This window comes from Mastomys coucha, unplaced genomic scaffold (assembly GCF_008632895.1).
Source record: "Mastomys coucha isolate ucsf_1 unplaced genomic scaffold, UCSF_Mcou_1 pScaffold13, whole genome shotgun sequence".
Lineage (NCBI taxonomy): Eukaryota > Metazoa > Chordata > Mammalia > Rodentia > Muridae > Mastomys > Mastomys coucha.
The window spans coordinates 84855877-84872002 of NW_022196895.1; the positions used below are offsets into that span (position 1 = coordinate 84855877).

At 36.1% G+C, this 16126-nt stretch overlaps 1 protein-coding gene across 10 annotated transcripts in view; it reads left to right on the top strand.

Annotated features, from left to right (window-relative positions):
* Cd226 (CD226 molecule) overlaps positions 1-16126 on the top strand; it is a 98251-nt gene that overhangs the window by 17220 nt on the left and 64905 nt on the right. For 2 of the 10 annotated variants that reach the window (XM_031366223.1, XM_031366224.1), the window contains 3 exons: positions 126-227; positions 7073-7144; positions 7386-7724. The exons of 1 other annotated variant lie outside the window; for it this stretch is intronic. In XM_031366223.1, the coding sequence (XP_031222083.1) occupies positions 170-227; positions 7073-7144; positions 7386-7724 (469 nt within the window). In that variant the 5' untranslated portion in view covers positions 126-169. Of the gene's footprint in view, positions 1-6; positions 228-4969; positions 5099-6507; positions 6669-7072; positions 7145-7385; positions 7725-16126 lie in introns of those variants that run through there. 7 more of the 10 variants (XM_031366227.1, XM_031366226.1, XM_031366229.1 and 4 more) reach the window with 6 other exon arrangements.

The window sequence follows — 16126 nt, forward strand, 5'->3', positions numbered from 1 at the left end:
TAATACAAGGGATAATAGCTCTCTGCTGAATAGCTGAAGGCTTCTCAAAACCGTAAGCATAGATGCCTTGAAGAAGGGACTCCTTTAAATTCATATCATCAAAGTTATCAACAATTTCATTCCAGTTGCTCTCGATGACACCATCGGGGTCCATTCCCTCTGGGCCGCCATGTTCTCCTCCGCGCATGTGTGCACTACTGAAAACCCCAAGAGCGGTGGCGTTGCAGGTAAACAGCCCTCGCTCTCCCTGGCGGCTGAGGATTTAGGCTCCCCTCTACTCGGTGGACACCCCTTTACTTCATCTCTCAAATTCTTAATTGACAGTGTGGACTATGAATTTTTTATACAATGTATTTCTAGCTGTTGTCACAAGCATGTGACACAGCATGTCATTGGGCTCTGTCCTTTCAATGTTCTAGGAAGCTTAATGTTAGCCATAGTTCAGGGTATTGGGGAATCAGGTAATAAATACACAATGAACAGCAAACTGTACTGGCTTCTGCAGTTGGGATTACAAAGGTACAGTTGCAGTCTTGATTATAACTAAGGTATTTGTTTTACTATAACGAAATGTATATAACATAAAAATAATCAAATCATGTTTAAGTGTCTGCTTAAGTTGTGTTTAACAGATTCATAATGCTCTACAATAACCATGTGTGTGTGTGTGTGTGTGTGTGTGTGTGTGTGTGTGTGTGTGTATGTGTGTGTGTGTGTGTAATAAGGCTTCCATTGGTGCTGGGACTTGAACTATTGTCCTCTGGAAGAGCAACCATTGCTGTTAGTCACTGAGCCATTTCTACAGTCCCAATAACCACTTCTTATCCACTCAAAACCATTTTTTATAATCCCCGATACAACTTTATAAATTAGTCACTATCCATTCTGTTATTCTACCAGCCTCTGCAAACAGCAATGTGCTTTGTATGTCTTACAGATTTACATCATATGATGATGTATATCTTACAGATTCACCCATTCTGTGGCCATTTGTGCCTACACTGTTTTATTTGTTTTCTATTATCATTCATATGATGGCATGAATCAATGTCTATTTCTTATTGTGACAGAATATTATCTCCTGCTATGATTATATTTCATTTGTTTACCCCATGCATATGATGGATATTCAGGTTGTTTTCACCTTCTAATTCTTGTTAACAGTGATGCTATGAAGGATGATGTGTGAATGAGTATTTATTTTCTGTTTTAATATCATAGGGTACATTTCTAGGAGTGAAATTGTTGCATCCTGTGATCCTATTTGAAGAATTGAAAACTACTTTCCACAGCAGTTTCAACCTTTCATATTTTTGTTAGTAATACACAAAAGTTTCAGTTTATTCACAGTATGATTCCATCTTCTCTTTTTTATGATAGCCGCTTAACTGACTATAAAGTGATTTCTTAATGTGATTTTATCTGCATCTACCTTACAACTAACGATGTTGAATACCTTTCAACATGTTTGTTGGCCATTTGTGCATGTTCTTTGAAGAAATGTCTTGTGAAGTACTTTGCTCATTTTTAAGCTGGGTTACAAATTTTATAACTTTCAGGTCTATTTAGTTCACAAATGTTTTCTTTCATTATATTGGCTGGCTCTTCACCTTCTTGACATCTGTTTTGATACACAATAGTATTAATTTTAATGAGTCCCAACTTACTTTTCCTTTTATTTCTTCCTTTGAAAGTGCCATATCTAATAATCCCTAGTCAACTTTAAGGTCATGCAGCTCTTGCATTTAGGTCAATTCATTTAACATAGTTCTTGTGTATGGTGGGAATTATAAATTTAATTTCACGTGGCCATATAGTTGTTCCAGTCCCATTCTTTGAATATTGTGTTGTTTCTCACTGATTTGTGTTGATTCATTAATTCACTATAGATGTATTGTTTTAGTTTTTGAAGTTTTCAATTTTTATAACACAATAAAATAAGACAGAACAAACGCTGTCATAGTGAAGGAGGGTGAGCCAATAGAAAAAAAAGAAGAGGGACTCAAGAGAAAGCCAAAGAATCAGAGACGCACTTATTCATATACTCAGGAGTCTCAGTAAAAATACTGAACTGAAAGCTAATATATGTATTTGTGTGTGTGTGTGTGTGTGTGTGTGTGTGTGTGTGTGTGTGTGTGTGTATGTGATGTCTGGCTGTGAGTTTCTATTTGTTCTTATCTGTCTTAGAAGGAAATTTCTCTGATGATGGCTGAAGAAGGCATTGGCCTATGAATACAGCAGAATATCATTACGAGTCATTTTATTGCTACTTTAAAAAACAACAAAAAACACCCCCCCCCAAATAAAACCTAGTAGCATTTGGTTTTACCCTAGGTCTCTTGGCTCTCTTGGCTTTGGTTCCTGTTATCCAAGCAATACTGCATATTGATTATATCTCATGGAGTGGGTCTTAAATCAAATTAAACATTAGTTGGTTACTCCCTCTAAGCCTTAAGCCATCATCACCCTAGCATATTTTGCAAGCCGGACAGATTATAGTTCCAAGGTTTTGGGGCTGTGATGCTATATATATTTATCCTTTTAAGCCCGCAGAATACCTACCTGCAGAGTGCCTTCTCATACCAAAGGACACCAGGAAGATGGGAATGAAAGTTCTTTGTAGGCACCAGCTTGAAAACCTCATGTTTAATGGGTTATATGGGTGTGGTCTTCAACAACAAAGGTCTTGTCAGTTTGTGAAGAGAAACATATTATCTTGGCAACTACCTGAGTTGTTTGAGGATATACATGGAACCCCTTTGGTCCAAAACTCAATTGGATGTAACCCAGTCCTGATAGTAGAAGCATCATTTGGTAACAAGATATGGCTAGTTGTGACTTCATCTCTCTCATTATTTTGAAACTTCATTAGGATTGGCTTCATATATTTTAGGAAGCTTCCACTGCACTAGATTTTTATTCCATCCCTCATGTGCCAGTTTTTAATGATCACTTTCATGCCATTTATTTGTCTGTCTGTCCTTATTCCAACAACAAGGTTTTCATTATTAGCTTTGAACTAAGTTTTAAAATGGGGCATAGGAATCACCCAATCTTTTCTCTTCAGGCAAATGTCCACTGTTCAGGACCCCTTGCAATGCAGTATGAATTTCATGATCACATTTTCCATTTTCAACATAAGGCCACTTAAATTTTACTAATGACTGATAAGGCTATGGGTTTAATTGAGAATATTGTCTTTGCCACATTAGTATAATTTCCATTTATGAACACTGACATATTTTAGATACATTCTTAAGCATGCCTTTTCATTTTTAGGCTTTCTTTTAAAAACTTGCAATATTTGTCATTTCCAATGTGAACTATTGATTCATCAACTTGGTTAAATTTATTCAGATGCATTTTACTTTCTGGACTATAAATAAAGTTAATACATAAAATTTCTTCTAATGTGACTTATTGTTAGTATTTAGAGATATACTAGCTTTTCATATGTTCATTTTTTATCATGAAAGTTTGCTTTGTTATCTAAACAGTATTGGGGCGATGTCTCATCCGTTAATATACAAAATCATGCCATCACTGTACAGGATTATTTCTTCCTTGGCTGTGTAGGTATCTTTTATTTCTCCTTTCTTATTTGCTTTGGATAAAGCCTAGAGAGCAATATGAATAGCAGTAGTGAAAGCAAACATATCTCTTGCTCCTAATCTTAGAGGGAATTTCCCCACTGGGTGTGATGTTAGCTGTGGGTGTTTCATAAGCATCTCTCATTAGTGGTCACTTAAATTCTCGGATAATCAGTTCCCTTATTTGTCCTTTACCCTTTTTCCTCCTGCTTGATTCATTCCTTGACCTTTCCCAATATCTCTAGATGAGCTTCAGCTCCTCAATGTTCCAGCTTTAACCAGGAACCTCTATAGTGGGCAGCCCTCCTCCTGGACCCTTTAATATGTATCATAGGAATGGACATTTTTCAAAGCTTGTCTTTTTGTTATTTTCTCACCTGATCTATCTTATTATATTTGTATCATCTATAAACTTCTCCAGTTGTTTACTTTTGTGAAAATATCATCTATTGAATCTAGCTATATTTTTGTTACTGAATGCAGCCTAGATTACATGGACTTAAAGATGCCTATTACTGCTGTGTCTCTGAGTTTACAGGTCATGTCTTGGAAGCCAGCTAATTCATCTCATCTTCAGGGAAAATATCCAAGTCAATGGGGCCATTTTATTTTGTTTAGATGATGGCAAAGATGTTCTAAAAGTTGGATGTCAGTATTCACTCATTCACATTTTTATTTTTACAGCACAGACAGAAAGAAAATGTAACAATTTAGATATATCTGGTCAGAAGTAACAGGGACATTTTATGAAATGTAATATATCTCACTGTATGCTCTGATGCCACAGTTGATGATGGATTCAGTGGCTCAATGATTCTAGATGTGAATTTGTATTTATCTTCTGATAATTGTCCTCAGATTGATCTTCAAGATAGTTATGTACGGTAGTGTAGTGACCATGCAACATTCTTTCTTGTTCACATCAGGTGAGGAAGGGGAGGAAAGAGAAAATGTTCCTTCTGGTATAGAATGCCAATAATCTCCTGCATTATGATTGTGTTATCTCAGGCATTGGCTGAGGGAAGAAAACCTTTCTTCTGGTATAGAATGAAAATAATCTCCTGTGCTCCAATTGGATCATCTCAGGCTTTGGTTGTTTTTTTCCATATCCTCAGATCAGCCAATAGAGTAGCTTAGATTCTTCATGTTGTGGTTTAGAAAAAGGAGAGGGCACTTAAAGAAAGCCAAATTTTCAAAGAATAATGAAAAGGCAAGTTAGTGACAGTTACCCTTCTTTTAACTTAGAACCATCATCCAGAGTCTTCAAAAGCAAACAGAACCTAACCCCACCTATCTATAAAATGTCAGCTCCCATTATTTCCTGTCTCTATTTCCTCTCTCCTAATCACAGCTACAACTCCATTGAAAATTGCCAGCTGCTGGTATGGTGCACCTGCTTTCCTGTCTGCTCCAGTTTTTCATTCCTGCACCTGACCTCAGTGCTCACTTGGCTAGTGTTCCTGGTTCTAGAGTTTTCATCTCACAGTGGAGGCAGGACTTTCTCCCAGGTATCCTCCCTACAAAAGGGTTCTACTAGACTGCCAGTCTGGATATTTGGTCTTCTGGATACTCTCATGAACTTCTTTCTTCATAACATTGAAGGCGTTTTGTAAATATGTATTTGTATATGTGTTCATGTATATGTGTCTTTCTAACTGGATCAGTGATCCCTTAGACTGTAAAATACCTCTCTATTATGGTCATATATACCTCCTGATCACATAATCACCTCATTTATACTCTGTACTTACTTCAATTCCTGATCATGCCTCATGTGGACACATCATGTGGACACTTGCACCATAAAACTCCTGTTTTATATAAAATATTCTCCAAATTTATTAGAATGCAGTTTCTTTTTTATTGTCTTAATCAATTGGATTATTCATATTGTCAAAACCAAAGGTAGAAATTGTTGATTTGTCCTATTGACTACGTGCTTTTGTCTTACAGAAGCTTTCCAGTTTCATGAAATCCCATTTATCAATTCTTGATTTTAATGCCTGAGCTATTGGAGTTCTGTTTAGGTAATTTCCCCCTGTGCCAATGATTTCAAGGCTCCTCTCCAATTTCTCTTCTATTAGATTCTATGTATCTATAAAAAAAGGACTGTAAAAAAAAGGATTGATTAAAGAATAAAAAAAAGGTGAAAGACAATTTTGACTCTTGAACATCACATGGGATTCCATATAAAAGATTATCAGTGTGAATCAACTATTATCATGTGTATCAGCATGAGTATAAAACAGGGAGATGTTTTTAGAGAACATGAAATTCCAGCTGAGAATAAGAAATAACCTAATTTATAATGTGTACATTGTATCTTGGTTCTGCTAATGGGGCCAAATGTAATATAATTCTTCTTTGTGTAAAGATATAATTTTGATTTGATTGTCTTGTTGAAATATTCCTCACAAAATTTTTAAGAATTAGAATTACTATTTATTTATATTAGTTATTCATATTATAATTGTGTGTATGCTTGTTTTATGTGTGTGGGTTCATGTGCCACGGTGTACCTGTGTTGGTCCAAACATAAGTTTGTGAAGTTAATTCTAGCCTCTTACCTTTATGTAGGTTCTGGAGACTCAGATTATCAGGCTTTTTTAATAAGCATCTTTATTGGCTAACCCATCTTGCCACAATCCTGAATTGTTTTTATAATTGAAGAGAGGAATGATAAATCTTAGAAATCAATTTCACTTTGATAGTGTATCATAGTTTTATATATAAGGTGTAGCCTCCAAGCATACTTGGTTGGAATATCTAGTTTCTTAGTAGTACTCCATGCTTATTTTAAAATTAAAAAGTGGAATAATGATCAGATATAATTATATATTTATATGTCTTCTAGATCATAATATTTTTGTAGTTGGAGGTCCATTCTGTTGTATATCTTTGTTCAAATCTAACCCAGATTTGTGGTGCAGCTGGAAGGCCACACCTGAGTGGTTGACTGCTATGCAGGCTCCTCCTATCAACCCAGTCTTCACCACATTTCACTTTCTCAGTGAGCAGCTCCTGAATCTGCCTAAAACAAAAGAGTTTGACTGTCCTGCTTTGCTTCACTTCTCTCAGGTACCAACCACCTTCAACACACTATAACTAGTACACTTTTAGCATTGTATCAGTCTCTTCCTAACAAAATGGCATGGAATTTTATTTTTAAAAATGCATTTTTTTGTATTTTCTTGTTGCAAAGAGCTGAGTCTGGCACAGAGGGCACACTCAGTAAACATTTGTCAAATGAAAGAGTCTTTCTTGAAAATTATATCTTTTAAAGTAAACTGACTATCCGACAGAGAATTAACTGCAGCCTATTCATCCCTGTATGATAGCAAAACTTCCTTTGAAGCTGAAACTTCTTTCCTGTACTCACGCTTCAGAGAAAAAGATGCAGCTGATAAGATCTAAGAGGAAGGAAACAGCACTTCATGCTGAGTTGTGAATATAACATCATACACATTTTTTTTTTTATACAGTCCAGCCTCCTGAACCGTTTCCAGAGATGGCTTATCTTACTTGGCTTTTGGCTATTCTTCACGTGAACAAAGGTAAAGCCAATCCTATATCTCATTTAAAACTTTTGCTTTGTTTTTTTTGTGACATGTGCAGGATCTCTTAGGCAGTTTCTCAATTTTTCAGAAATACTAAAACTTACAAAAGGCAATTTTGTAGTTGAAATTGTCACTCTTCTCCATGAACTTATCATACTATTTGTTAAGTCTTATAAATTTTATTTATTTGTTTTTGTCATCATTGGATCTAACTCAATTTATGTGATATACATTTTAGCGCTGTGTGAAGAGACATTGTGGGACACAACTGTTCGGCTTTCTAAGACTATGACTCTGGAATGTGTATATCCATTGACGGATAACTTAACCCAAGTGGAGTGGACCAAGAACATTGGCACAGAGACAGTGAGCATAGCTGTTTACAACCCTAATCATAGTATGTACATAGATTCTTACTACCTCCATAGAGTGCACTTTCTAAACTCAACAGTGGGGTTCCGCAACATGAGCCTTTCCTTTTACAATGCCTCCGAAGCAGACATTGGCACCTACTCCTGCTTGTTTCATGCTTTTCCAAGTGGACCTTGGGAAAAGAAGATAAAAGTAGTCTGGTCAGGTAAGGAAAAACTTTCTTTTTGTCTACCACACAATGTTTAATTCTAAGAAACCCAACCAAAAGCTTAAAATGTTACTGTATTCTTTTTCCAATTCCATTGCTTGATTTTTGATGTAATTTTTCCTCAACGAATAATGTTGTAAACCAATCTCATCTTTTCCTTAATTGCTGTCATTTCGGAATGCAAGTATCTCCAAGGTTTCAGTGATGTGGGAGGAAATTCAGATTTACATAGTCTTTATGATGACATAAGGCTAGATTGAAATAATGTTGTCAACATGTAGATTCAGAGCAATCCTTTCTTTTAAAGCTTATCTCAGCAATGCATGATACCATGCCCATTTGCTGATCACTTGGGACTAGTTTCAGCACCTTAATATCTAGGATCTCTTCTGCATGACTTTATTCTGATTTTATTAGCAAATTCTGAACAAAACTTAAGACAGAGTTCATCTTCAACCCATATACTTCCAGTCCATATACTTTAGAAACTTACAGATATTGTGTCAGAAAGAGAATAATGATATACGTATGTTAAATGTACCAGTTAAAGGCTTCGATTCTTCTCATATGGCCACATGGATTAGGTACAATATGTCAAAGAAATTCTGGGTTTTACAGCCATCATTTTCTGTAAAACCTTGTGTTAGTGGCTCACTCCCTCTCACTGAAGTAACAGAACAACACATGAAGTTATTAATAATAATGATTTATTTAAAAGAATCTACCATTACAAACCTCAAAATCTTTGGAAGGGTAGTTTTTTCTAAGAAGAATACTTTGAAATTAAAAATTTGCTATATTTAAACATTTACCTTAAAATGTATCTAAAAATCTCCTTTTATGCTTTATTTACAATTTAACAAGATCTATAAGTACTGTATTTTATATAATAAAATGGTGGAATTGATCTGTTTAATACTAAATCCAAACTTAAAAAGTGCAGAAATCATAATGTGCCTAGTAAATTGTCAGAATATAACATAAAGAGGGAGTTGATATATTTAATATTAAAGAAACTTAAAAATCAGAAACCCTAATGTACATAATATTATCCAAATTTCACAGGAAAGAGGAACACTACATGCTTGTCATAAATACTGACTTCTGTTCTTCACTAGTAACTCTCTATGGTTGAGGAAACTTCTTCTCAATACTCTAGACAGATTTCTTTATCTTTTCCCACTGTATACTTGGACATAAACATTACCTTCACAATACTCCATATGGGAATGTTGGGCTTAGTAAAGTCTTCCAGTCTTTCTAAGGCCTCCAATCTGTATGAGTCACATAGGGGTAACAACATAGTTAGATGTTAAGTGATGTATGGGTAGATTTGATCCTCTTGTCCTTGAAAGGATGATATATGACCATTGCATATATATCTATAGAGCTCCTTTATGCTGTATTCTCTCCTCCTTTCCTTAGTCTTTTAGCAGAAAATTGAGCTAGTTAAGAGATCTTACTTTGGATAAGTGATACTATTAGCGAAAAGGACGTTAAAATGTTCTTTAGTTTTAAAATAGGGATTCTTAATTACTGATAAAATTAAATAGACAAATCAGTGCTGTATTATTTTCCCAATTCTTGGTAAAATAGATGTGACTTAGGTGGTGACCTTTCAAAACAGTTCTTTGATAGCAGAGTTTGTGGTGGAAGTCTTGGGGAGTCCATTGCTTATCTTGTAGCTCTGGGCTTAGTTAATAGTTAAGTAAAATATGTTTCTAGTTAAATAACCCCTAATTCCAATATCCTGCACAACTTTTACTAGATATCCACTTTGTATGAAGCAATTGAGTGTCTCTTGTAGTATGTTTGAATACTCAACTACAGGAGAGAACATTTTCTGGTGCCTAATTTAAGAAGAGAGGGGTGAAAGACAGAGACTGAGAAACCATCACGTGCTTGCCAACAGAGATGAATCTCACAGCTGTTCTGGAATATGATTCATTAGCTGGCTAAAGGACCACATATTTTATGGTACAATGATTCTGCTTTGTTTGCTCATTTTAGAGCTTGCCCACGTGAATTAGAATCCCCCAGCCATGTTTATAGCAACAGTGATGACAGGAGCAATATTTGAGAACCACCCAGAAGTTCATCAAGAGTAGGATAGACAAATATGAAGGGCTCACCCCTGCAGTAGAAAACTGCATTCCTAAGGGAAGTCTAGTCCCTATGCTCAATAACAGAGATGAATCTCACCAAAATCACACTGAGGAAGTAAGCATGCCAAAGACGACTTTGGGTGTGGTTCCTGTCCCTTACACTGTATAGGCATGTAAGACTAAGCAAAACATGATTGATTGATATACAAACAACAACAACAACAACAAAAACAACAACAAAAAAGAAAGCTAAAAGAACAAGGAATTCTAAAACATGATCAGGAAGAACACAGAGTCAGGATCAACAACCAGAGTCTTCAATGCTCATCTTCATAATGATAATCATTTTATTTACTATTTTACTATTTTATTTTTATTTACTACTCTCAGAACTGTATTATAACATTTCTTTCAAACATGTTGAATTTCTAGGAAAATGTTGAAAATATTTAATTGCAATTTTGAGCACAAAATTAATTTAAGTAATTCCTACTTAAGATTAGCAAAAAATTTCCACTCTTATTTGACCTGGATGTTAGAGAGAAGGAAGCTTTAAGAATGTACCCAGATTTTTATGATCTAAGATCTGGAAGATATTAGCTTTAGTTTAAAATGACAGAGAATTAGGAGACCAAATTGGGCTTGTCAGAAAGGAAGTATTTCTGGTCTCCTGAGTTGTAACATAGTTTCTGAATACCTATCATTCAATATTATGGAACAGTAGAGCAGATGAGCATTTCAGGATTGAATATACTAACTTTGACGTTATTATCACCCAGGATGTGTGAAAAAGATAGTTAACAAAGTATCAGTGAGTAGAAGCAAAAGACTAAGGCTATAGTTTGAAGAAGGATCAAATTGAAGTGAGGGCATTTGTGTACAAACATGAAAATTATGGGAAAAGGAGAGAGATAAGCAGGTGTGGAGGGAAGGATGAAGCAGAAAAGATGCATTAGTGGTGGGGGACCAATTAGGTTGGACACTGAGTGGCTGCTCACTGTGTCCCTTTAAAGAGTGTCATTCTTCTTGGGTGGGACAAAGATGTCCATGTCTTCCACACTCCTTTCTATGGTCTGTTTCTTACAACCTTGCTAGTCTCACACTCTTTGCCCAGGTGCCAGCAATTGACACAACAGCTAAATGGTCTATGCATGTTTATTGCTGCTTAGCAATGCTCAGAGATCCCTTTAATAGTTGGGACTCCAGAACTTGGACTAGTTCTGTGGAATCACATGGTAGAATACTTTTAAAAGATAATGTTCACCTCTAGATCAAGTGGGAACAGTATGATTTTTTTTCCCCTGTAGTGTTAGCATGATGTCAGGATTCAAAGGTGGGAAGGGAAGAGTGTCCTAGATCCAGTTTCCATAAATAGGCTTGCTGATATGGGAAAATGAACTCATCCATTAACTCATCCACCAAATCCTTATTAAAAACCTAAACTATTCTATAATATGATTGGTGATTTTGAAAACAGAAAGGTATGAATCTTAGCTCTACATGCAGTTTATCCTGGTTTACATTTCATAGCTTGGCTTATTTCAATAGGTGGCTTTTGGCTGCCTTTATAATCCATCTTAATATATCAGCCTGCTTTTACTTCAGATTTTGTTTTGCTTATCCAGAATTAACAAGGAAGGAAAATGCATAAAATGACTCTTGTGTAGTACTGATAGGTATAAAGTGATGAAAGTAGAGACTTGGTCTAAAAGGCTAAGGGAATTCTGAATGTCAAAGGACACTCCAAAGCTAGTAAGAGGACCATTAAGAAAGAATCTCCCACAGACTCTTGTTTCAAAGATTACTGGAAATTGTTCAGATCTTTATCTGTATTCTTTTAATTTTTAAAGGTCAGGTGAATCCATATTTCATCCTCTGGTCCTTTACTATAGCTACTCTTTACCCAGTTTGAAAGAAGCAGCCGACCACAAAATCTGGAACTTATTTCCTCTGTAGAGCAGGTGTTGGGGTGTTGGGTTGTGTGGGTGCTGGTATATGGTGGAGACAAAGTCTCATGTGTGATTAAGAGTGTGCAGTCTTTGATATCTTTCAACATCACCATGGAGCATATTCAGTCCACAGGTCAGGGCTATTTAAGACTACTGAGACTTCATTTTTGCTTAAAAATTTTCTCATCAAAATTCAAAAGCTACAGAGAGGAAGCATTGATCTCTGGAGAATTAGTGCATGGACCATTATGGGAATTTATGCATAGTCTAGTCACAGTACTGAGTAAAGGAAAAAATCGTGGGTTTTATTTTAAAGAATAAAAACATTTAATTTTGAATACGCAAACAAGAAAATAATTACTGAAGGAAGTAGGGGGAAAGTAAAACTCTTGGCTCCAGGGCTGGCTTTAGTGAACTTTCTCAGAGGTAATGTTGCCAGTAGGGATCTGATTTAAAACTGTTAGAAAACCTGATTTGCAGCCGGGCGGTGGTGGCGCACGCCTTTAATCCCAGCACTTGGGAGGCAGAGGCAGGCGGATTTCTGAGTTCGAGACCAGCCTGGTCTACAGAGTGAGTTCCAGGACAGCCAGGGCTACACAGAGAAACCCTGTCTCGAAAAACCAAAAAAAAAAAAAAAAAAAAAAAAAAAAAAAAAAGAAAAAAGAAAACCTGATTTGTAAACTGTACTTTTGATGTTGCCCTTTGTTTTGGTTTGACTTTATAGGTAGTGGTGATTAGAAATAGGATGGCCTTTTCCTTCCTTCATGAAAATGGTGGGAAACTATTTCTGAAGACAATAAAGGTTTTAAAACTGCTAACAATTTTAAGATCATCAAGTCGATCCTTCTGGGATCAATGCAAAATGACTCCCTAGGGCAACATCTCATGTACTTACTTTAGAATTGTTTTAATTAAATAACTCCACTGATGGGACTGCTGGCACTTCCCTAGAGAGATTATTCACAATCCAATAAATCTTAATGTGAGAAATTTTCTCCTGACTTCAGCTATTTAGCCAACTTGTATCTTTAAAACCTTGCTCTTTTTTTATAATCTTCCCAGGAAGAAATATTCATGTTTCATAAGATGAAGGTATAAGAAGGTATCTAGAGAATGACCCATCATCCATAAGCTACAGGTTTAGGAAATATCATATCTAAGGAAAGACCATATTGCATAGGATGGTGTCAAGGGAAAAAGCTATGCTCAATAGAAGAGGGATATAGAAAGTTGTCTGCGTAAAGAGTGATAACATACTGATCTATGTTTACTAACACTTTAAATAGATATGGGTGTCATACCTGCAGAATGCAGCAAGGGTGAAGATGGTGGTTAGTAAGAATAAAATATAGACATGAGCTCTGTGTTCAAATGTTCAACTTAATCATCAGGATGATTACAGAAGTTCACATTCTCATTTCAGTTTACTGTCCCCAATACAAACCTGTGCTAATGAATTTCATTCTGCAACCATATTAACATTTTATAATGTCTTAGTGAAAGTGTGCTTATGAATGAATGTGCATGGGCATGTGTGTTCTGTACAATTTTCTTTTTTTTAATTGAAAATAGATTTTTCTCTTATATACTACATTATGACCACAGTTTTCCCTCTATCCATTCCTCCCAGCTTCTCCCCTTCTCCCTTATTGCTCAGATCCACTTTTCCTCCATTTTCCATCAGAAAGGATCAGTACTCCAAGAACAACCAAAGATGATAAGATAAGACATAAGACAAGGCAAATGCCCTTATACTGAGGCTGGACAAGGCAATCCAATAGAAGGAAGGTAGTCCCAACAGCACGAAAAAGTATCAGAGACATACTCATTCCCACAAAAACACCAAGCTTACATGCATAACATATATGCAAAGTACCTGGTGTAGACCCATGCAGGTCTGGTGCTTTCTGCTTTTGTCTTTGTGAGCCCACATAAGCACTGCTTAGTTGATTTAGTGGACTATGTTCCTGGTATCTTCCATGACCTCTGACTCTTACAATCTTTCCTTGACTTCTTCTGTGGGTTTGCTCAAGCTCTCAGTAAAGGGATCCAATGGATACTTCATATTTCTACTCTCCATTTAATCTCTGGTTATTGGTCTCTGCACTCACTCCATCCCATCTGCTGTTGGAGGAAGCCTCTCTGATGATGACTGGAGTATAGCAGAATATGATTAAGAATGATTTCATTGATTTTTTTTTGTTGGTGGTGGGGGAGTCATGTTTGGTTTTACCTATGTGTTTGGGCTATCCAGTTTCGGTTTTCAATTCCTGGCCATCTACACAGTGTAGGGCATGCACACTCTCATGGTGTGGACATCAAGTTAAACCAGACACTGTCTGGTCACTTTCACAAGTTCTAAACCACCATTGCCCCAGCACACCTTGTAGGCAGGACAAATTATAGGTCAAAGTTTTTGAGGTTCAATTGGTGCCCTGGTTTCTCTTTTGATAGCTTGCATAGTATCTTCCTGTGCAAAAGAGCCTAGAATGTAGGGGTGAAAGTTCCATGTAGTCACTAGCTCAGCCTCTCTACATTCAACGAGCTGTGTTGATGTTATCCCAAGCAATGGAGCTCTACTCTCAGTTTTATGAGGCTGAACCTCTATCCTAGCTTCAGCCTGGATTGAACATGGAAATGTCTCAGCCAACAACTCAACTGAATATAAACCTATCCTACCACTTGAAGCCTTGCCTGGCTACAAAAACAGCCAGTTCAGACTCTGTATCCCCCATTACTAGGGGTCCTCACTAAGGTCACCCTCATATATTCCAGGAAGGTTCCACTGCACTGTGTTCCCAAAGTATATCAGAACCCCAGATTATAGGAAAAATTTAATCATATTTCCAATCAGTTCTATGAATGTATAGAGTTAATTAATTAATTTATTTTATAAACTGCATGCTACAATTGAACATATACTATTTTTCAAGTGAGAAACAAGGAATTCCATTATTATTTTTGATAGAGGGCTTGGTAGTGTTAGTGTACTTACCATGAGACAGTTTGTTCCATTAGCTTATGACATCAGATTTCTCATTGTAACCCTTAATTTTCTGTTTCTATGTGTGTGGTACTGGGGATCAAAATTCAGGTCTCATATATGTGAGGCAAGCACTTTACCATGTTGCTGTTTACCCAGTCTCTTCTCTACTATCTTTTAAAATACATGGTTATGGATAGTTAAATAAATGATTTTATAGATAGACCTTCTGTTTCTCACATATGTTAGAACTGTTTTATAAAAATAAGAATTTAATCAGATGGAAATAAGTCCAACCACTAGTACTGCATTTCCTTGAACTGACTCAGTATTTGACTTCTCAGTTTTTTAATAGTTCCATGTGAGGTTTATTGGGAGAGAGAGAGGCAAGGTGGAGGCAGAAAGAGGAGGAAGGAAAAGAGAGAGCTTGACTTCTCACTTTTAATGTAGTCTGGCCATGAAATTTTTGTTAAAATAGCAGAATTAAAGAATTAAAAGATAGGGAAAATTATAACCTTGTTGTCAAATAGCATTATTCTGTTCAGAATTATAACTGATTGAATGTTTAGAATGAATGATCATAACAATAATTTAAATACTTATGCAAATCCATTCTATCTTATTTGAAATTATATGTGTACATATTCTCTCTCTGTTAAGAAATTAATGAATGACTCTACTGTGAGTTATAATATAGGAAATGCCTGTATTTGTGATTTGAAATAATAGCATCTGGCTAAATGTATTACATGGGGGATTGTGCTAATTAGCATTTGGAATGGTTTGAGGAAATAAGAGATGAGAAAAGTTTCTTCTGGTTTGGTGGGAACCATGATCTGGGAATCTTGTATATTTTAGATGAGTAGAGACAGGAATGATAGGAGAGAGAAACCCTATATAGAAGGCACATCTTATAAAACATCACTGGCCGGGGAAATGGGCTTTGAATATAAAGAACACATTTTGTCACATGTTTTGGGATAGGTTAAGAAGTGCAAATTCTAGATATTGGATTTCACCTAGCAGCCAGTGAAGTTTTTATAAAGTGGAAGTCACATGTTGGCCACATCTTGCAGTAGTATATGAGGTAGTTGGGTTGAGAAAGCAGAAAGATTGGTCAGGTAAAGTAGCTTAGAGAAAGAGAGCCCTATCAACTCAAACAGAGCAGATATGGCCTTTAAGCCACGGCCCACAATACAGTCTCTACTATAGATTACTTAATTTAATTTCCTCTGTCCCAAATACAGAGAAAAAAAGCTTCTTTCTGTATTTAATTCTACCTGCCTTTCCCCTTGCTGTCTTTCCATAAGTATTTATCAACTCCTGTGATCCATGTTAAGTCAGATATATGCAGTAGGAAAA